Genomic DNA, 22,862 nt, shown 5'->3' with positions numbered 1-22,862 from the left:
GGATTAAACTATATAAATTTGGTTGTGGATAGTGACATACTCCCTCCGAAAAGAATATAAGAGCGTTTAGATCACTAAAGTAGTGATCTAAACGCTCTTATATTTATTTACAGAGGGAGTATTTTTCTAAAAACTTGATCAAACATGCACACGTTTGACTTTTTAAAAAACAAATACACCTTATATAAAGGAAGGGAGGGAATAGTATGTAACTTTTGAGTTGCATGACATAGTATATGGATTAAGTGAGGTATGGGGTTGAAGGGTGATAGGCCCTTTCGGCGGACGCGTTTCTCATATGTCGGATGTAGATGCTCTAACTAAATGAAAAGCCAAAGTAAGTCGAATCATTGGAATTACGAAGTTATTGCCATCGCACGATCAGCTTTTGTCCTCTAGGGATTAACTTGATCCTTCTGAAACTACCCAAAACTAACAGCAAGTCAGGATAATTAACTTACAACGACACAAGCTTTACCTATCCTGACTTGCCATTACCAGCTTCCAGAAGGCATGCATGCGTAGCACCTTTACGAGTGTCATCCACCCGGCCAAGAAGAGCTAAGCCGGAACCCTGAGCCGAAACGCAACAACGAGCAAGACCCCTGACCTAACTTCGATTCTCTAGCTAGCTAATTAATCCCGCTATTACTAGCTTCTGCCCTCTTCACCATTATCACATGCCACTGAACGGCGAGCTCCAGTTGTTGGAGTACCCGTTCGCCCTCGCGATGCTCACAGTTGACGCCGCCGCGTATGGGTCGGCGCCGGTGCTCGCCATCGCCATGGCATCGTACCCAAGATTGAGCTTCCCCTCTTCGTCCCCGTAGCTGCAGGTGCTTCCCTGGTTGGCGGCAGTGCTGCTGTGCCCCTGTTCATCCACAACGGTGCTAGCCGGCATCAAGAAGGCGTTGCCACCGGTGCCCTGCTGGTACCCGCCGACGCCGCCGCCGTTGTAGACCGTTGAGCTCGACGATGCCTGGAAATAGTTGTGAGCGGCGGTCCCGAGGTGCAGCTGCTGGAGGTCCTGCAGGCTTTGCGTGGCGACGGTGGCGTCCTGCTCGGGCTTGCACCACCCGCGGGGCGGCTGGGCGACGTATGGGTAGTGCACCGAGAGCGGCGACGGCTGCTGGAATGCGATGGTCGGCCAGCCGTGGTGGTACGACGCGTACGCGCCCATCCCGACGTCGGTCAGCTGGGAGATGATGGCGCCGTCCATGCCGGCTCGCCAGATCGTGGCGCCGGCCTCCGGATGATCAGCGGCCTCCTTGAGGCGCCTAGCCGCGCCACCCACCGGCAGGGTGCTGCTCTCGAGGATGGTCTTGACGTCGTAGCGACTCATGTCGAAGTTGGTGACGGCGTTGAGCCCGCGGAACTTGATCGCCGCGATGTCGTAGGCCTCCGCCGCCTCCTCCTCGGTGCCTACGGACGTACGAGAGGATGTGCACGATTAGGATGCATGTATTGTGACGATGTACGTTTCATATTGCATGCATGCAGCTATACATAGGCGGCTCTAGGATGCAAGTGTGTGATTCAAATCACTAGGGTTTTCAACTTTGCCCTTGACTCCATGCCAAGGTTTTCTTAGACAACTTTGAGACAAAAACTTGAAAAGGTACATTTGGGACATAGTTAATGCAGTGACCACTATTTTATTGCCCCATAGGGCAACATATAGAATATCTAACCTTCAGCTCTACGAGACGAAGAGTTCAAGAAAAAATAACTAAATAAGTACTGGTTGATGACTTAGATCTTGGAGCTATAACACTATGACTAGTCATAATTTAGTCTTAAGGACCTTCATTAGTCTAGCAATTAGATAGGCTCGGAAGAGAGGGTTGATTATATCAGATCATAACTTACTGAAGGTGCCTAAGTAGAGATCTTTGTTTCCTGCAACCCGCCCAATTCTTGCTTGCCATCTCCCATGCTGATGGTGCCTGGTAAAGATCTCAGCCTTATATAGTTAGAACTTAGAACATTGAATAAAGATATAACAACCATTTGGATAACTATGTAACATACATGTTTACTTACATGCATGCCTACTAATTCTATAAGAGTACATATCGGACATTAGCTATTTCCACATGACATAAATTATTAGCTGTAAAACATAACAGACTGAATTACCTAGTAACATACCTAGTTACACCACGATATTTTGACGCACCACGAGAAAATCCGCTGCTATTCCTGCATTTGTTGGATCAAGTTATTGATAGTGCAATATTCCATTTACTCCTGTGATAGTTCAGTATGAGATGAACATCGGCTAGCAATAGTACCTTCTTAAGTATGCGATATATTCCTGCCTAGTCATATGTTTCATTTCATCCACCTCTTTTTCGTAGGTATTAATCTGCCATTGTAAAAAACTATTATATTCCAATAAAAATAGCTTGAGATGTTTTGCAGATACAAAAATAGCAATGCAAGGAAAAATCATCCGTAAAAAAAGTATCAGAACTTGCTTACTGGGAAATTTGTAGTTGTTGTTGTACCCCAATACTTGAGTGCTGCCAAATCATAAGCCCTTGCTGCCTTGTCCTCCTTGTCATAGCCACCTAAGGTTTCATGATCACAATCATAAGGTGGAATAATTAAAATGGTAAACTGCAACGTAAAAAGGCCACAGAGTAAGGTGAGCATACCAAGATAAACTGATTGTCGAGGACGATACAGTATCATTCCCAGAGGCGATGGTGATGCAGTCATGTAGAGTGTTGATGCAACACGAGATATAATGCTTAAATAGCACATCAAGCGTATATATATTGTTGTCCAATGGAGAGAAAGAGGAAGTATATAGGTATATAGCCATTTTTATTACCTTGTCGGCCCTTGCGACTCTGCCCTTCTCTTCTGCAGCTATTGTCCCAGAGATGAGCCTCATAACGGCCTGTCCATCTATGTCTGAAAATGAATATTGAAGAACATAAGAATATATATAGTTAGCACTTTCAAAATGTGCATGTTGGCGCTAAAAAAATAATCAATTTCTAATGCACATGTATGTGCCAGAGTATATATGTTGATCAGAGGAAAAAACATCATTTTCCCATTTTATATGACTTTTGTATTCATTATTCATTTAAACACATTCGTTTTAAGAGGTCTATAAAAGAGATCTCTATATAAAAAATTATGCGTATATCCAGAGAAAAGCAAAGATCCACACTATTTATTTGTGTTGGGTCAGCTAGAAAAGTTAAATTAGTTACACCTCTTATTTTGATGCGCCCGGGTTATAGTGGTGTAGATTAGTGTACACGATATCATAAGAGTTCTGGAGAAGAAAAACAACACTTTGCAGTGCAAATTGTGTGGTAAGTACTAAGTCGTAGCTATAGTACGAATCATGTCGTATACTCGTATGAACAAGAAATTCAATTCCACTGTGAATCCTTGTTTCTGAATTAGCCAATGAGTTACATATTACTTCTTAGTAATATATACCTGAACATTGATCGGTTAGGCGGCATGATGGACGTGCTGATCGCGGCAGGACGCGTCTTGCTCCACCCCCTAGCCATTGATCTACCAGCCACTTGGTGACTTTATCTTTTTCTTTTTATTAGGGCATGTTTGTGTTGTGCTTGTGGCACAACAGGCTTATGTTTATTTTTTCTATACTTGAGCTTTATTGTACGGATGTGGTGGTTGATTTATCTATAAAGCGAGGCAAACGCCTTTTACCTAACTGGTGAACGGAAAATGGTAGTGTATTTTAAGGACCCCTTTAGCCGGCGAATGTTCCCCAGGAGGGGATGGCATTTGCGAACAATTTCACTGGCAATTTTAGTTGTGAGGGATGGCAGTTTCTTCTGAGCAACATAGCAGTTTTTGTTAGAGGAAACAATTTTTCATTTAAAACTGTCACCATTTGATCTCGTTTCAAAACTAAAACTGCCATCAAAAGTGGTTCGTTTGCCACCCCTCTCCCAGCGAACAGTCGCCAGATAAGATGTTCATATATTAATCATTGGATATGAACAACCAAGTCGATTTGTCAACTTTTCTCGGTCAACAAATTATATATATGTCCTCAAATAATCACCAAATTAGAAGCGCAAAATCAAAGTAGCTTGCATTATCATGACTAGCATATAGACCTCGTATGTCTGTTTAAAGAGTTCCTCGCTAGATTGATCGCCCAATTTAAAATGCTAGTGTACTAGCCCAATTTGGAATGGACTAACTAGTAACTACGTCATGGATCAACAAATTAATGTGAAGAAATCAACCAGTAATAATATAATGTTCTGACCTTGTTACACCTCGATATATCGACGTCCTTTGCCCGAATGTGTCGATGGACTTCCTCGCGACAGCTTCTACCGCACCGCCCGGCGAATCCATGGCGCCGCTGGCTCGCTTGTTCTCCGAGGAGGTGCTCTCTGAGACTCCCCCACTGGCACTGCCGCTGACCACAGCCATTGGCAAGTGCGATCCTGAACCCGTGCTCATCGAGAGCGCCAGGCTCTGCGAGCTCCCCGCCACCACCAACGCGCCGTTTCTCCCCCGCGGATCGAAGCTGCTCGCGTCGGTGCCCATCTCCTCGTGGGGTTGCGGCTGCTGCGCGGGCGCCCCGGTCTGCGACTGCGGGTGCGGCGCTTGGGGTAGCTGGTTGTCACGGAGCCAGCTCTTGATCATAGAGAGCTCCATGGTGTTGCTCCCGGTGTTGCTGTTGCTGCTGGTGGTCATCGGGACTCCGGAGAACAAGAAGCCGCCGGCCTGATCTTGCTCGGAGACGAACGAGTTGCAACCGAGGAAGTCCTCAAGCTTGGGCTCGGTCTCGGCCTCCATGGCCGCCCTCTTGCCGCCGACTGCGCTCGACCCGACGAGCATCGAGAGCTCGGACGCACCGCCGTTATAGTCCAGATCACCCCTCATGTTCCAATCTACAGCCACATCAAATAACAAGAAACCTTGAACGGGAGAAGTCTACATACAAGCTAGCTTAGATAACATTGGATCGGAGTGCATGCGGCAAACTGGCTAGCTTCTTCCTCTCACCGTGGGTTTCATGAGCTCCCCTATTGAAGTCCTCCGTGATCCCGTATGAAGGCTGATGACCTGGCACGCCGAGTTGAGCGTCGGGAGCTGGCTGCGTGGGTACGCCATAGAAGTCACTGGCGCCGGAGATGTCGATGCCGGCGGGCGGCGGGCTATCCTGATGCGGCTGTGGGTTTTCTTGGCCGGAGAGCGAGAACCCCAACCAGTCGTTTCCAGAAGCCATTCTGGGATGGCCGATTGATAGAACAGCCCGCGGGGCTAGCTGCGATAGATTAATAGTTGGTTTCTTCCTGATCAGAGCACTGGAAGCATTGGCGAGGTAAGGTGGAAGCTGATAGGGGAGGAGGGTATACCCCTTTTTGAGAAGCACCTAGAACACTAGCTACATTTGGGTCAATGTGAGAAGAGTGCAGCAGTGGCCAGAAAAATATCCTGGCCACATGAGAGAAGGGGGAAATGTGCTAGGAGAGGTAAGTATTTATATGAGAACGTAACCGTGGTGGTAGTTGTGTTTTTGGTTCTCTATAGGATATATAAACAGTTTTCCATGGAAAATAAATCATGTGTAGATCTACTAGTCATGACTCGCATGTTTCTGGATTTATTTCAGCCCTTCCGTTGATGTGCGTTCAGTGGAAAGAGACGTTCCCATCGACTACGAAGGCGTCTATGGCGACTTCGTCAATCTCAAAGATGATGTGCCGGCTCAGTCTCTCGGAGGTGCTTATAGGAATAGGGTGTGCGTGTGTCCATTCGTAGGGATGAGTGTACGTACGTATGTATGAGTATTCGCGTCCATAGTGTTTAAAAAAAAGACAAATAACAATAAGAAAGTTGTTACAAGTACAAAAGAAGTAGGAAAAGGAATCAAAAAGTAAGATCAGCTACGATTTGTTAAGTCACATAAACATATATTCACCTGTTTCAGAATACAACACATACATCTGTTGATCAAAATTGGGCTTTGATCGTAAATATCTCATACAAAGCTTAAATGATTGTGAAATCACAATATTAAGACGAGCCTAGATCTCTTCATTGCGTCGTCATGGGGGTTGTTTACGGTGGCGTGGCATGGCTGGCGATGGTTGTTGTGCTCAGAGTCACTTCTTCCTCGGTGGTCTGGTGTTCAGCTAACTTCCATGCTTTAAGAGCTCTCCGTCGTCCGACGGATCAAGCCCTTCGTGCCAGGGCGAGGGGATAGGAGGCCCTCTTTGGGCAACAGGTTGATGGTGCAACGATGAGGTCCCCATGTTGAAGCTAGCTGACGAAGGTGTCTTGCTCCTGAGTTTGCCCTCTTCCATTCATTGGCTTTGATGAGGCCTCTGGCTAGATCAGCGAGCATTTCAGTGGACCAGGGCTTCGACGGTATGAAGTGACACTTCACTGTACATCATTTATATTTTTGCATGTTTGTTTGTAGCGCCTTTGTTAGACGTTGAACCCTTGAATCGATCTAAAGTGTCTGACACCAAATCTTGTTGTTGCGTACGCATGATGAGAAACCTAATCCTCGCCGTCCCAAGGAGACAACAGGAATCTACGTCGGAGCTCCATCGTCTCCATCCCGACGAGCAAACTCGAGAAGGATCGAAGCCCGGAGGACCAGCTTGAAGATGAAGTGACGCCATCTACCTGAGAGCCACCTCTGCGCCCCTCTTCACCACCGGCTACCCGGCCAGCGGGTAGAGGCAAAGTCGGGAGGTGCCGCCGAGGAGAAGAAGAAGACATGGAAACACGTTATTCAACAAACTGGCAGGTGAAGCACATGTGTACACCTCCAAGAACACACCTACACAAGTTCATAACGGTGCTTAACAAATATAGACTTATATTTGTCACACAAATGTAATGGTTGTGATTGTTCTTGTTTGTAAACTCTTCTTCAACTAATGCGATGAGGCAAAGCTTTTGTCCTAGGTTTTTTTATAGAAAAATATGGTCGTGTTTCTTATACATTAGAGATTAAAAGCTCCAAATGTTTATCTGATTATTCCGCGCCGTTGTTATCTGAAGAATCCACTGAAATAGGCGCCAACCTTTTGTCTCTTTTAGGCCTGTCCTGGACTATCATATGGAGAGGTGACTTGCTGAGGTAGACAGGTAGTAGTAATCCCAGACATACCATGCATGGAAAAGGGTCCAAAGCTCAAAATGTGCCAACGTATCCTTGGATCTTAATCCAGCGGCAAGAAGAATCCGATAGCCAACGATATGCGCCCGTGTGCATGCATATGGAGTATAGTACGTGCGCGGACGGTTCGTCCCGTCCAACGGAGACGAATCCAGCGAAAAGATTCCCGCGGAAAAAGAAACTGGGAAACGGAACGGTCAAACTCGTCACGCGCGCACACCTGTAGAAATCGACCTCTGACATGCATGTCGTGCCGAGCGAGAGCGCGCGCGCGCGTGCACATCACCATCCCCTCTTCTTCCGCGAGTTCCAACCCACCCACCACACGAATACGCGCGGGAAGAGCCATGGCCAGGGGACGGCAGCCTAGGCCTGCTCGCCTTATAATACGCCGCTTCCCAGGCAAATCACTGGATTGCATGGACTGCTGGTGCGACCTGCCTGGACTGGACTGGCTATCCCAAACTTTGCGACTGACATGGCTCACTGCAAACCGCAAGAAATTCAGGCCGAGCTGGTCGAAAATCTGATTTCATGTTGTAAGTGGAACCTAGCAGGCCTGTAGAGTCTGTTCTTTTTCATGTACGTACATGGAAGCATAAATATATGTAGCTACTTGCCAAATCTCTTCTGGAAAATGCAAGAGTAGAACTGAAAGTGTCGATCTAGTGTGGATCTCACTCCGAGCATATTATATTTACCATCTCTTGATCATTCCTTGGTAGCATAATCAAATGATCCAAACCCACTGTCTTCCCCGCATCAGTCGGGCGGGCATCGTCGATAAGCGCCCGTCCAGCCCCAAAGAGCGAGAAAGGTTAGCCCTAAAGAAAGCTCACGGTGACTCGGAATAAAGTAGGCGAGCTGGGGTTGCAACCTGTGCCCTCTACGAGGACACACACCCTTGTCTTCCGGGCACACCAGAGGAGATGAACAGTGGCACCACGCACTAAAGGAGTGCCCTAAACGTCTCTGCGAACATGCATGCCTGCCTGATCCGCCCGTCGACCTCGATCTCTCGCGGCCGGTCATGTGCAGCGCTAGATGCAGGGACCATACATGATTACGGGGAGAATGTTAATCATCCTACTGCAACTAGCTACTAGTAGCTGCTAGGAGGAGCGATGTGTTGGCCATTATCTGGATATAATGAAACAGCTACACACAGCTGGGCTAGCTAGTATCGTTGCTGCTAGTACTCCCTCCGTTTCAAATTAGATGATCCATTGGATCATCTATTTTGAAACGGAGGGAGTATATATTTGCTGCAATTGTACACATAGACTTACGGCTAGTTGTTTTATCAAACATGTTTTGGTAATTACAGGGAGATGTATCTGTAAGAAGAAGAAGAAGAAGATGATGATCCGGAAGATCTTACTTCATGCATCCATGCATGCATGCATCAGCGCCGATCCAGCACTTGGTCGGTGAGTGTTAGTCCAAAGCAGCGTCCCTGCTGCTGTGACCGTGAGAGCCAACAGCCGTTGCTCTGCAAGTGCATCCCGTCCATCCACACAAAACTAACCATGGCGTTGGTGTTTTCCACGGTGCACGTGAGGTGTGAGGAGCCGTGTAGGTTCCCCATGCACGCACATCACATCTGCATGCACACCTAGCTTACATTACATTACGTACATATTTACATGGGATCCTCCTCGGCCGCGGTACAACGGCGCGAGCTACAGTGTTCGTGGCGCGCCGGCTATAGAATATTCAGCGCCAGGTCGGGTCTGTCTGGAGGGGCTCGGTTGCCGTGCTTCCTGCCCAAGCTTTGACCGTCAAAGCGCCGGGGAACACTGCAAAAAGGAGCGGTTAAAAGTGAAAAATCGCACGGCTCGCTCCTTCTGCATGCATGCGTTGAACAAACAAAAAGGCTGACCAGCTAATCTGACGGTGAAGAAACACGTTTACCTCCCTAGCTCGAGTTCGTCTTAAAAATTGCTAGTATCATTGTTAAAAATTGCCTTTTTTTTATGTGTGTCCAAAGAGGCCAAGACGAGACGAAGCCGGCCGGGCCGAACCACACGCGCCTATGGTCAACAAATCAAGCGCCGGCTCGTCTGTATGCTAGCGCTGTATTTTTGGCGTCCATGCGCGCGTTTCCTCTGCACGCACGCGGGGCACCGGCTGCTTAATCTACAAGAACGGTCGAAGGCGATGTTGGATTCCGCAATCAGCCTCTCGCTCACCGATGACGCCTCAGGGTAATCAGCTTCTATCAAAGGTCTCAGACCTTATTGATCCGGTAACAGGTGCTTGGGACGACCAATCGATAGAGCAAACAAAAGTTGAAGAGAATACATCTGTACTATTCTAAATATTATCCCTTAGACAAATGTAAGACAAGAATTTTTGGGACGGAGGGAGTATGACTGAAGCACTCAATGACAAATATTTGGGTTTGCCTGCAAATATGGATATGAATAAAAGTGATTGATGCCAATTCTTGATTGATCGTATTATTATGAAAATTAGTGGATGGAAAGAAAATTGTCATCCGCTTGACAACCATGACTCCCTATGTGCCACCATCTTGAGAACTAAATATTTTTCGGATGGAGACTTAATGAATGCAAGTCTTAAAAAGGGTTCCTCTTTTACTTGGCAAAAAGTATTATGGCGGGAGTTGATTCACTCAAAAATGATTATATCTGGAGAGTTGGGAATGGACAAAATATTGATATTTGAAGAGATGCATGGATCCCAAACTGTGCAAATAGGAAAGTTATTACCCCTAAAAGAGGGCATCTCTTGTCAAAAGTTGTTGATCTTATCGACCCAGTCACCAACTGTCGGGATGAAGACTTAGTGAGATAGACTTTATGGCCAATTGACGCCCAAAGGGTGCTTACAATTCCCCTCCGTATGCATAACATGACGGACTTCATTGCTTGGAGATATACAAAAAAATGGATTGTTTACGGTTCGTTCGGCTTAATTGGAGGAATGGGAAAAACAACATGGAAGGAAGTTGCAACACCCAAATGGTATGGGTAGAATAAATCTCAATCCCATTTGGGGTAAGATTTAGCAATTATCTTGTCCAGCAAAGGTGAAATTTTTTCATTTGGCGTACTTTTGCACGGAACCCTACCATGTCGAGTTACGCTTGCTAATAGACATATGAAAGTTCCGCCCATATGCCCATCATGCTTGAATGGGCCAGAAGATACAAAACATGTGTTGTTTCTGTGTCAGAAGGCGAAAGAGGTTTGTGAGAAGCTAGGATTGCATGAGACCATTAGTAAAGCATGTGTTATCGATCGTGCGGGAGAGGCAGTTTTGGAGTTCCTACTTCTTATGCCAGAGCAAGAATTATCTATATTGGGCATCCAAAATGTATGTGAACTGACTGCTATAACAGCTTGGTATTTATGGTGGGACAGAGGTAAGTTGGTTCATGAAGGAAAGTCCCAAGATGCATACCAAACTTCCATGGGAGCCCGAGCTATTACATCAAACTATGTTAATGCACAATCCCCAAAGGCTATAAATAGAATAGAGTTATGGGAAAGACCACCAAAGGGTTTTGTGAAGTTGAATGTTGATGCTTCTTTTGATCATGACCTGCTTAGGGGCACAACCGGGGTTGTCCTTAGAGATGACAAAAGAAGGTTTATGCTTTTGGGGGAATTGGAGGATGGATTGTTGTGCAGATGTTTTGACAGCAGAAGCTTTGGCTTTAAGACTTGGCTTATCACTTGCACAGTAGACGTGATGCAATCGTCTTGTTGTTAACTCCTACAATATGGAAGTGGTTGACATAATGAAGAATGAAGGACATTCAACGGGAGAGGCGGCTATAGGGCTTGTTTGGTTTGTATCCTCGTCATTTTTTGCCTGGCTTGGAGTTGCGCCTGAGTTTGACGTGTGGTTGTTTGGTTGATGCCCTGTGCAAAAGAGAGCGTGCCTGGCCTGGACTCCTTGTTTTTGTGATTAGCCTGGGCTGGTCTCCAGGCATTGTAATTAGCCTGGGCCAGGCCACCGGGTTCGGACGCCTGGGCGTGCTGCCACGAGCAAAGAGCAGCCTGGATGGGACGTTTGAATAAACAATAGCCTCATTAGATGTACCGATGGGATGTTGATGCTCTACCAGTCCAGGAACCAAACCAAACGCACCATCGCCATATTGGCCTGGCCAGGCAGAAAAAATCCAACTTAGACGTCTACACCAGGCATCGCTAAACTCCTAGGCATGAGGACCAGGTCACAAACCAAACTGACCCATAGTCTTCCATGATTGTTATTTTATGGCGTGTGACTTTTCCCTTGTAAGGTTTGAACATTGTAACATGAAAGCAAATAAGGTTGCTCATGAAATTGCTAGGCTAGCTAATTTTTCTGTGACTAGTGATTGGTTTGAGGAACCTATGAATGATGCTGTATCTTTTATTATAGACGATGTAACTGTTATTTCTAATAAATAAAGCTGATGTTTTTTTCAAAAAGAAGACAGAGCAAACATTTTGGCATGTGGATGCTTCACGCATTCTAGCTATCCCCCTACCAGCCTATGAGATGGATGATTTCATTTCTTGACACTTGACAAAAGCTGCGTCTTTTTCGGTTAAATCAGCCTATCATATAGTGTGGAGAGATAAATATGAGGCAAGAGGCAGAAGAGATGGACTGCTGCTGCATCTATTAACCCAATATGGGATATAGTTTGGAAATTACCCAGCCTAGCAAAGGCTAAAAATTTTCTGTAAAGAATTCTACATGGATCTCTACCATGCAGAATAACCTTGGCAGATAAGCACATGAAAGTTAACACAAAATTTCCTACCTGTGAGGACTGGGAGACAGTTAAACACATGCTATTCCTCTGCACGAAGGCGAAGCAAGTATGGTATGAACTGGGATTGGGAGATATCATTGCACGTGCATGCACTGTTGATCACGTCAGAGAAGCAGTTCTAGCTTACTTATTAAATAATCCAACTAATGAGATCTCGTGTTGGGGCAAGCAAGATCAGACCTGATCTTGGCTATCACTTCTTGGTACCTTTGGTGGGAGAAAATGAAGCTAGTACATAATGAACATGTCCAGCAAGTCAAGGAAATAGTGGCTTCCATTTGAGCACTTGCTGCAAACTCCTTGACTGCCTCTATGCCCAAAGCGAAGACCAGACGATCCATGGGGAAGACAACCGACAAGCTTCGTTAAGCTTAATGTAGATGCCTCATTTGATCATGACTTACATGCTACTATGGGGGCAGTCCTGCGGGATAGTTCAGGAAATTTCTTGGCGGCTGGGAATAATGTTGCCGGAGAGTGTGTGGATGCATTTACAGCAGAGGCATTGGTCTTGCGCTTCCGGCTAAATCTGGTGCAGAGCTATGGTTGTTCCATATTAGTTATAAATTCTAATAACAGAGATCTGATCAAGTCAACCCAAGATGGTGGACAATTTGCAGCCCTGGCGGTTGCCATTATTGATGATTGTTATCACATGTCGGCTGATCTTGCTAGGGTTCGATTTGAGCACTGTCATAGGGAGGCAAACTCTGTTGCCCATGAATTAGCTAGAATGGCTAGGTTTTCTCCCCTAGTTCTTGGTTTGATATGGCCCTGAGTGCCATCTCCCCTTTGCTTGTAAATGATTCTTTGTTGGTTTCCAATGAATAAATAAAGGGGTTGGAGAGTTTCAAAAAAAAGGCTGGGCCAGGGTTGGATACTCGTGTATTAGTCCAATCCGACACCTCTAACGGTTTGGACTGCTTGTCACCGGACTTACGCGTGTGGCGCCGACGATGCCAGCCGTCTCAGCCGTGCATGAACCCCGCGTGGGTAGGAGTTAGGCGCTCCCGACGCTAGGCGGGGACAAATGCGGGTGAGATGGGCCGATTGTATGGTCAGCTAGTGGCACAAAAGGCTCGCACGACCGGGATCAGTGAAGCAATGCCTGCAATTCATTCATGGGTGTGGCTAGATCTCACTCGACTGAGACTTAACGATGTCTCAGTCAAGTTATACTCCCTTCGTTCCTAAATATAAGACCTTTTAGAGATTCCTATACGAACTACATAAGAAGCAAAATAAGTAGGCTTTATGTTCATTATGTGCCACCCATTGCGATTCCTAGTGTAGGGTCGCCTAAAAGAGATGTGGCCGCTCCAACCCAATAACCACGTGGCCACGTCACGCCAACGTCACTCATGTTTTATTATTTTTATTTTCATTTTTAACTCACATTTTTGTTTCCTTTCATTTTTATCTCACATTTTTCATTACTATTGTTTATATTCATTTTATATTTAACACTTTACATAAAATTTGGGAAAAAAATAATCATGCATTTGAAAAATGTTAAAAGTGTATGGAAAATTTCATTTGTACTATTTTTTATATGATATCTAAAAAAAGTCATGCGTTTAAACATGTACCTGACTTAAAAAAAATACATTGTAAAAAACATGTCCGCTTATTCATAAAATTCTGACATTAATAAATGCACGTTATATTTAATACAATATTCACGAGTTCATAAAAATATGTTCCTCGTATTTTTGAAATATTGTGTGCAGTGTAAAAAACTGTTTGTGTGAACTAAAAAAATGATATTGTATCATTAAAAGAAACGTGACCTTCTAAAGGAAAATTCCTGTGATTAATGTTTGTGACTTTTAAGAAAATGTTTATACAATGTAAAAAAAAGTTCCAGTAGGTTAATGTTTCCCATTACAAAATGTGTATGACATTTTAAAGAAAACATTCATGTGTGTCGAAAAATATTTGTGTAGTTTAAGAAAAAAATCATTACAATTATAAAATGTACAACATGTATTTGGAAATATGTTATGATGTGTTCAAGAAAATGTTGAAAACATGTGTTTCAAAAAAACATACATCATGTATTCAGAAAATGTCCAACGTGTATCAAAACAACTCATGTGTGTGCTAAAATGTACATTGTGTACTGAGAAAAAAGTAGACATGTGTTTAAAGGAAAAAAACAGATAAAACTGAGAAACAAACAAAAAAACAAAGAATACGAAGAAACCAAGAAAGAAACAAAACAAAAATGAAGTATACCAACGAAAGAAACAAAAACAATGAAAACCAATACAAAACAAGGAATCGCAGGAAAAAACCAAATATAAGAAAACTGATGAAACAACAAAAAGAAAAGAAAAGAAAAAGGAAAAAATAGAGAAAACAGGTCGAGCGAACCTACGCTGCGCGCTACGAGCGGCAACGAGCACCCGCACCAAATGGACCAGCCCACTAGTGGTCGCCTGTAGGCGAGTCTTATCCTCTATTCTTAAATAGTTGCAACTCATTACCTATTTTTCCTTTTCATGCAACTATGTCACATCATCAAGTCATGCATGTGTTCATAATTTATAATTTGTGCACTAACCTATCAATGCAACCATGCCACCTCAACACTCATGCATGTCAATTTGTTGCACTAATTTTTGTGTGGGCATAGAGGTGACGTTTGGAGCAAATATATGTAGGTCATGTTACACATTTTTGTCATGTATGCACCCCCTTGATTTCAATCCAATATTTTTTTCTTTTCATACAATATTATATCACATGCTCCATATGCTATATTGTTTTCAAAATATAAGTTGAGAGCAGTCTCAAATTCATTTTTGCAATATTTTTAGTTTTTTAGCACCTATTTATGAATCTATTTCATGAAGATTCCCGCAGCAGCGCGGGGGGCATTATCTAGTTAGGAATAAGTACAGTGACAAATGACTGTCGCGGTATGCGATTGGTCGCTACCGAGACACCTGCGTAATAAATAGGAAGCACCGCGTTATGATAGCTCCTCACCCTAGTGCCCCACGGTGTCCGCACAAATTTTCCGGCCATTAACGTCCGTTTGGACGCTGCAAGCTCTGGTATTGTTCTATTTTATTTTATTTTGTTTTTTGGAATTTTTTCACCTGGGTTCTTCATTTTTTTCTTCTTCTTTTCTTTATTATGCTTTGGTTTTCTTTTTATCTTTTTGGTTTTCTCTGCTTTATATGTCTTTGTCGATTTTTATTGATTTTCTTTTCGTAATACATGTCTACCTTTTTTCATTACATAACATACATTTTTAGTGTAAACATGAAACATTTCTTTGATACACGTTGAATATTTGTCAAATATACAATCTACATTTTTTTAATAAATGGTTTTGAACACTGTATTGAATACATTATCACGATTATTCAAATACACACCGAACATTTTATAAATTGCAATAAGCATTTTTAAACTATTCAAACATTTTTTACATTGTATAAATATATTTTTAAATTACACAGACATTTTCTTAAAGCACATGAATATTCCTTTAAAATGTAACGTAGATTTTTTAATGCCAAAAAAATTAACCTCTGTGGAAACTTTTTATACATTGTATAAACATTTTTAAATGTCACAGACATTTTTTTGAAACACAAGAATTATTCTTTAAAACTCAGGAATATTTTTTTATTGTCAAAATATAATTTTCTCAAATTTATTAAAAAATTGAAAGTTGTGTTAACATTTTTCTGAAACACACTTTCTTAAAATTTTATTAAATGATGTTCTCAATTATTTTCATTTAAAATAAAGAAGAAGAAAATAAAATGGAAATTAGGATGGCATGACGTCTGCATGTCGAATACACTTCCCTCCTAGACCGGCCCTTACCGGTGAGGCTGGCTACCGCCTCGCATTAAGCGAGGCATAGGCTCGCCCCGCAGACAGGACCTGATGTACAGCGCGTAGCTTGTTAGGACTCCACAGAAAGCGAGCGCCTAGTGGGCCGTCCTCATTAACATTTTACACAGAATTTAGTTTGGTTTTTTTTTTCAAACTATATAATAAAAAGAATTCAAAAAATGTTCCAAAAAGTTATTAATGGATTTGAAGGTATGTATCAATTTCAAAAAAACGTTTTCTAAATTTATAAAATGTTCTGCAATTAAAAGTGTTCTTAAATGTAGGAAATATTCAAGAATTTGAAAAACAATGTTCATGAGTTTTATTACAAAGACAGAATTTAAAACATGAATAAAAAAATTCATGATCTTAAAAACTGACTCCCAACTTTAAAAAACAAAATTTATAAAATATTCTTTAATTTAGAAATATTCGCAAAGTTATTAAAAATTCTTGAATTTTATAAAAGGTTTTGTAGTTTAAGAATGATGAGTTTATGAAATGTTTCCTAATTTCAAAACATGTTTATAAATTTGAAAAATTGTCATATGTTGAAAAGAATTGAAATTAAAAAATAATCCCATGTTTCAAAAATAATCCCAAAATTCATGATGTTCACAAATTTGAAATTTCTTTCAAAATCAAAAAATATTCATGATTTTAAATGAAAAAAAATATAAAACCGGAAGATAACCGGTAGAGGAAAACAATGAAAGAAGGAGAGAAAAACCAAAGCCCGGCTCTTCCTAAAACTGAAAGGAAAAATCGAACAGAAGGCCCAAGGAGGCTAGCCGAATAGCGTGTGTTGGGGTGCACGGTGTATCAACCACCTCCATGCTATGCGCGGAATAAGATTAAGTCATCGGAGAGTTGTCCTCTAGAGGCAGGCAGAGGTGATACGAGCAATTCTACTTGTACTAACAGCAATGGCGATGCACAATCTGCTGGTCAAGATCGAGCTATCACTGACAAGGGTGGAGCCCTGATGCACGACTTTAACATGACATAGATGTTCCGAGCAACAATGTATGTGTTTTGTAACTCTAGTATAGCTTGTTGAATATATAGAAGTTAATTTACATATGTTTATAGAACATATAGAAGTTAATATGTACATACATATAAAAAGTAGCAATAAAAATGTATTTAATTAATATAAACAAACCTTGATAGTAATTATACATAAGAAAATAGAAAGAAAATAAAATTTTAGTAAGCCCAGAAGAATAATTTCACACCCATTGAGTCGCCGACCCGCTAAAGCTTAATTGGGAGGCTAGGGCACCAGTCGGTTGGTCAATTGACGACATGTCCCGTCTCCCTTAACCGCCAACCGTAAGAGGATCTACAGCTGGACTCGGCAAATTCGATCCCTCAAACGCGCGGACAGTGACTGGTCACGCCTTAAATTTGCTATTCTGCATCCGAGTCTCTCATATTTTAATCCCTAGATCCATATAAAGCATGAAAAAGAAATCTTACGTACTACATGCTACGTACTATCCTAGCTAATCTTTGGCGTGGGAGATGTCCACGACATCGGTGCCGGGTGCCGGGTGGACGGGCGCGCAGGAGGGCTCCGGCTCCTCCTCCTCCTCGACCTCATCCATGTAGGCGAGCATCTCCTCCTCCTCTGCGCTCGCTCTGCCTCCATCTCCTGCCAACGATGTAGTCTGACCTCTGCATCTGACTCTGGCGGAGGGAATCAAGGATGCCCTGCTGCTCCGCCTGCAAAACCGCGTCCCCCACATACTCCTCGTCCTCCAACTCCTCCTCGAATCCACTTCCTCCGAAGGTAGCCCCTCGGCGATCCGGGCCTTGCCCGGATACACTTAAGGAGCTTTAGCCGACGCTCGGGCGTTAGAAATGGGTAGCTCCTCACCCGAAGGAATGGGGGCATGGCGACTAGTGGTGGCGGACGGGGAGTGAAAAGTGGCGAAGGCAGCGGACAGGGGGAGGAAAATATGGAGGGGCAGGGTCTCGGTGCCGGCGGTCGGCTTAAATAGCCACGCTAGGAACTCTGCGGCCCACTGAAACGGCGCCACGCGGCGACATCGGTCCGACAGAGTAGACGAACTTCGGACTGTCGGGTTTCAGACTATTTTCGTATGGGACATCAACGTCAGTCCGACCTGGCGGATGCGTCCGGGCGTCCCCATATCCGGATATGAGGGGTGCCTGTCAGCCCGCGCGTTTGAGGCACGTTTAAGGCGCCCGTCTGGATCGAATTTTCGCGACCGGTCAGTGACCGGGCCGTCTGCCCAGGTATTTGAGGCGGGTTTGGGGCGTCCGGCTGTAGATGCTCTAAGCCGCCTAGGCTACCATTTTTTTTATTGATTGGAAGAACGCCACCTAGATTAGTTTTTAGAACACCACCTAGTAGATGACTATGCATGATCGATAGGATGCGATCTAACGATCTCCAAGCTTTTATTTCCCATCTCGCAAGGCGACTAGGGAAAGCATTCCTCCCCTCGATCTCCAGCGGCGAGCTCATAGATTCGCCTCCCCTCTGCCCGCCGCTCCGGCGGATGGTGGCAGGGAGGGAATTTCTGGTGCCTCGGATCCTACTAGTAGATTGGTAGGGTTTAAGTCCTCGCAGGGGTGGCGTTTGGACGGATGAAGACACTTCTTCTTCAAGTTAGTCTTCCGGGCTCTGGTCCTCCTCAAGTTCGTTCATTGGAACGCATTTGACGGAGCTTCGACGTAGATTCCTGGCAGCTCCTCGGGGCGGCGAGGTTAGGGTTTCTTGCAGTGCGTATGCAACGGCGATATTTGGTGTCAGGTTCTTCAGATCGATTCAAGGATTCAATAGCGATGATTGCGGCTCCGGGGCGTTGGTCCTTAGGGGCACGTGCACGAAGACTTACCAACTGTCATCGACAAGGTCAAGCCGGCTCCAGTATGGGAGAGGTGACATTGGCACGTCGACGACTCGTTCTGGTGGTGGAAATGATTGTTTGGTGGTCCATGGACTTTGATGTAATTTTTATTATGTTTGAGGTGTTTTATACTTCTGATGAATTTTATAATAGATTTGATCCTTTTCGGAAATAAAGATAGAATGCGATATATTTCTTGCTCGTTAGCTCTAGGCTCCCGCATAGCATCTACTGGCAGCTAGGCCTCCTTGCGTGAAAGGTCTGTAGGCTAAGGCTGTTGCGGTAAAATATGCCAAGTGGCATGAGAAAAACAGTTAAGGTATGACCTCTAGTGCTTATTAAATCCTTGGTATATATAAATTTGGGGGAGAATTCCACTTTTCGGCCTCTGCACCAACTAAGGATGCACACAACCCTTTAAGTATGAGTACCAAAAAATTTAGTATCGGTTAGGCACCAAGCCTAGTCCTCAATAAATGCGTGAGTACCAGGAAAGTCTGGTCCTTAAGGATAAATAGGAACCTAAATTCGCCTCCGTGAGGATTTGAACCTAGGTGTTGCGTTTGTACACCCACTCCCCCGAACAGTTGAGCTAGGCTCACTCCCCTTAAAAAAGCCCCCTCCCCCCGCGTCGCTAATCTTGGCGACATGGGCGGCGACCAGATCTTCAATGTCTCCGGCCCCGTTACGTGCTCCTTCCCCTTGCCATCACCAAAGGCCATGGCTGAGCGAAGCCTGTGCAGTGGTGGCGGCGGCAGTGGGGCCTTGTTCTGATGGCGTGATGCAGCCGGTTTCCTTGTGCGGCGGCTGGTGGTGTAGCACCGACGGGTGTCGAATTTCAGACGACGGTAGTTGCGGTGCTCTCCTTAAATTTGAATCAGCATGTGCGGGTGATTGGTGTCATCTCTGTGTCCTTGATCTGCTGGCTGCTTCACTCCTTCCGTCCCCGATCCACCATGGCTCGACCGATAGGCCACCAAGCCACCTCCTAGCGGTGGCCGCTTGCAGATGGGCTGAAGGTTGCTTGACAGGGGCTACGACGCTGCCGCAACAACGGTGACTATTTGAAGAGGTGGGTTTATCGAACAGGATCGACACGACCATTGAAGGATATGATTTCCCGTATCCGGCTTTTCCATCTCCGGTGGTTGTGGTAGCAACGATGACCACACCGAACTGTGGCGGCAACTCGCTGCAGATTGCGGTGGCCACTAAAAGATCTTCGCGAGGGTCCCCCTTCAAATCTGGTGATTGTCTCCAGTGGTGACATGCAATCTAAGGACGATGGCTTGACGAATAGGTTTGGTTGTGCAGTGGCAGCAGTTGGTTCTCTAGCCATTACATGTAGCTGTTGGGATCGGGGAAAAGTGGTGGCGACAACACATGATTGACTTCGACGAGCTCCGGGGTGAAAACCTAGATTTGACCCAGGTTGGTTATAACTGGCAATGGCGATGTTTTTGCGTTGGTGCCTTGTTGAAGGCATTGCTCGGATATGCTCGAACTGGTTCTTCAAGGTGAAAACCTAGAATCTGGCCATTGGTGGTTGGATCTAGTGACGACGGCGTTTGAGCATCGCTCCCTTCCTGAAGGCACTGTTGTTGAAGAACCTCGTTGCTTTTATGATGTCTTGAGATGATTGGTGCAGGTATGGTCATAGTTACAAGTTGTCGATCATGGATTTGATATCTTCCTTTTTTTCCCTCGCTTAGGCATAGCCTTGGTCTTACATGAGTTTGCTATTTGCCAGCGTATCTTTGAGTGTAGTACATACTTAAAATTAGCTAGTATATATAGTTGAACTACCTATTTTAGTATGTGGTTGGCAACAATTGGGGGAAACTTTGTTCGGTTCAGTTGTCGAGTTGAAATGTTTGCATAGAGAACGACTACTTAATCTATGAATGAAATCTATGTTTAGTGATTTTCAGTTGCAAAATTAGATAGTACTAGTAAATTTCAGCTGCAAAATTTGACAAATGGTAGTGTTACAAGGTCGGCAAATGGCAATGTTACTAGATTGACAAATGGCAATGTTTCCAATTTGACCAATGGCAATATACCGAGTATGACATATGCAAATCTTACCAAATTTTCTACAGGAGCACATGGGTCATCAGACAAAATCGTTTGCGATGATAAATGTATGCTGGCGGCAAACTGTGTGTGATGCACAAATCCTTCGCGCCAAATTTTTCCTTAGCTTACTGGGGAAGGAACCATATCTCTGGCTTTGCATATGTGATGAATACTATTTGGAAGAGACACGGGTATTCAATCTGAAACATTTGTGATGAGAAGGAATACATGTCGCTTGACAAGCCACGACACAAAAATGTTTGAAATTCATTCTCATTCCTTGCATGGGACCTAAACATTGACTACATCATGTGCCTGTAGTTCAAATTTGAATTATGCACAATAAATGCCTAAAAACTAAATCAATGTATAAAAGGCCAAAAGAACCATGTATAATTTCAAATTTTAACAGAAACTCCTATTTATCTATGTGGCCTCTAGAAAAAATCAAGGCGAGAAGAGGCGGCGAGTGTCGTTTCGCCCACAAAGGTTACACGTTCCCTATTGAAACCACAAGGCTTCTTGTGAGAAGCTCCGGTTTGTAAGAAGTTTATACCAAAACTTGTCCCAAATTGGGCAATTGTTTTACCACATCATGTTGGTGCCATGTCATGACACCATGCCAAGTTTCATGAATTTCAGGCGAGTTTTGGATTTATAGGAATTTAAAAACCAAGTTTCTCAATGTTTGCGGCCGAGCCACGAAGTCGAGATGTTTGAATTCCTTGCATGCGACCTAAACATGCACCCAAGGACACATGTATGATTTTTCAACCCGTTTTGGTGCACTGCAATATGTGTCTATAGTTCAAATTTTAATTGTGCACGTTAAAGTCCAAGAAAACTCAATTAATGCATAAAAAGGCCAAATGAACCCTGAATAATTTTGATTTTTAACACGACACTCCTATTGGTCTATGTTGCCTCTAAAAAATTATAGGCGACAGAGGCAGTGAATGTCATTTCACCAACAAAGGTGACATGTTCCCTATCGGAATCACAAGGCTTCTTGAGAGAAGCTTCGGTTTGTATGAAGCTTAGACCAAAACTTGTCTCAAATTGGAAAAAAAATTACCACGGCATGTTGGTGCCATGTCATGACACCATGCCAAGTTTCATGAATTTCAGGCGAGTTTTGGATTTACAAGAATTTAAAACCCTAGTTTCTCAATGTTTGCGTCCGAGCCACGACGGTGAGATGTTTGAAATTCATTCCCATTTCTTGCATGAGACCTAAACATGCACCCAAGGACACATATATGATTTTTAACCCATTTTGGTGCACTAGAGCATGTGCATGTAGTTCAAATTGGAATTATGCATATTAAATGCCTAGAAAACTCAATTAATGTATAAAAGGGCGAAACAAACTCTAAATAATTTCACATTTTAACACGACACTCCTATAGTTGCATCTTCACTACAAATAAATGTTCTAGCAATTTAGACACCGTCCTTTGCCGCTGTAACCCCATTTTGTCTTTCAAATCAAAATGAAAATCAAGTACATCACATACAATTTGTTAAGCACGAATCATGTATGATGTAGTATTAAATATATTGGGGCACCGTCATATATGGCTTATGTCGGAAGCTTTGTCAGCTACAGTCCACTGCTGGCACGTCAACCACACTTGCTCACAATCCCATTTTACTGTTCAATCGACTCCGGTCAAAGATGGAGACGTGGATCTGCGTCGTGAGGGCAACTTCGGTGGCACACTCCGGACCGAGCGCTGCCGCATTCGCCATGAGCGTGCTTACTACCTCCATGAGTGCTACCGCAATCTCCAACAGGGCGGCTGCGACAGCCGAAAGGGCAACTGCTGTAGCTGAGATGGCGGCAACAACATCCGCGACGGGGATAGCAAATGGCGAGAACGCCACAACAGTTGTTCGTTCCTCGGTGGCCGCCTTAGCCCTGATGGAGGCCGCCCACACCCATGTCGAGGTCGCCCATGCCCATCTCATGGTAGTCACTGATACGTCAATTTTGCATCATGCTTTTATATTAATATTTATTGCATTATGGGCTGTTATTACACATTATCACAATACTTATGCCTTTTCTATCTTATTTTAT

At 44.0% G+C, this 22,862-nt stretch overlaps 1 protein-coding gene across 1 annotated transcript; it reads right to left on the bottom strand.

Annotated features, from left to right (window-relative positions):
* Window positions 1-338: 338 nt before the first annotated feature.
* Window positions 339-5,455, bottom strand: LOC123141527 (AP2-like ethylene-responsive transcription factor PLT2). Its single transcript, XM_044560640.1, has 9 exons — window positions 5,026-5,455; window positions 4,277-4,910; window positions 2,840-2,922; window positions 2,661-2,669; window positions 2,485-2,573; window positions 2,295-2,368; window positions 2,152-2,202; window positions 1,870-1,946; window positions 339-1,422 (listed from the first exon to the last, which is right to left on the bottom strand). The coding sequence occupies exons 1-9, from the start codon at window positions 5,246-5,248 to the stop codon at window positions 677-679; spliced, it is 1,986 nt and encodes a 661-aa protein (XP_044416575.1). The 5' UTR covers window positions 5,249-5,455; the 3' UTR covers window positions 339-676.
* Window positions 5,456-22,862: the final 17,407 nt, after the last annotated feature.

The sequence above is a fragment of the Triticum aestivum genome, chromosome 6D, assembly GCF_018294505.1.
Source record: "Triticum aestivum cultivar Chinese Spring chromosome 6D, IWGSC CS RefSeq v2.1, whole genome shotgun sequence".
Taxonomy (NCBI): Eukaryota; Viridiplantae; Streptophyta; class Magnoliopsida; order Poales; family Poaceae; genus Triticum; species Triticum aestivum.
This window is presented reverse-complemented; position numbering and strand designations above follow the sequence as displayed.

Excerpts from the sequence above, each read along its gene's own strand:
- LOC123141527 (XM_044560640.1), bottom strand. The coding sequence starts at position 5,248 with ATGGCTTCTGGAAACGACTGGTTGGGGTTCTCGCTCTCCGGCCAAGAA. Across the intron at positions 2,923-4,276 it reads ATATATCGAGGTGTAACAAG|ACATAGATGGACAGGCCGTT; the intron begins GTCAGAACATTA and ends ATTCATTTTCAG. Across the intron at positions 2,203-2,294 it reads TATATCGCATACTTAAGAAG|GAATAGCAGCGGATTTTCTC; the intron begins GTACTATTGCTA and ends CAACAAATGCAG.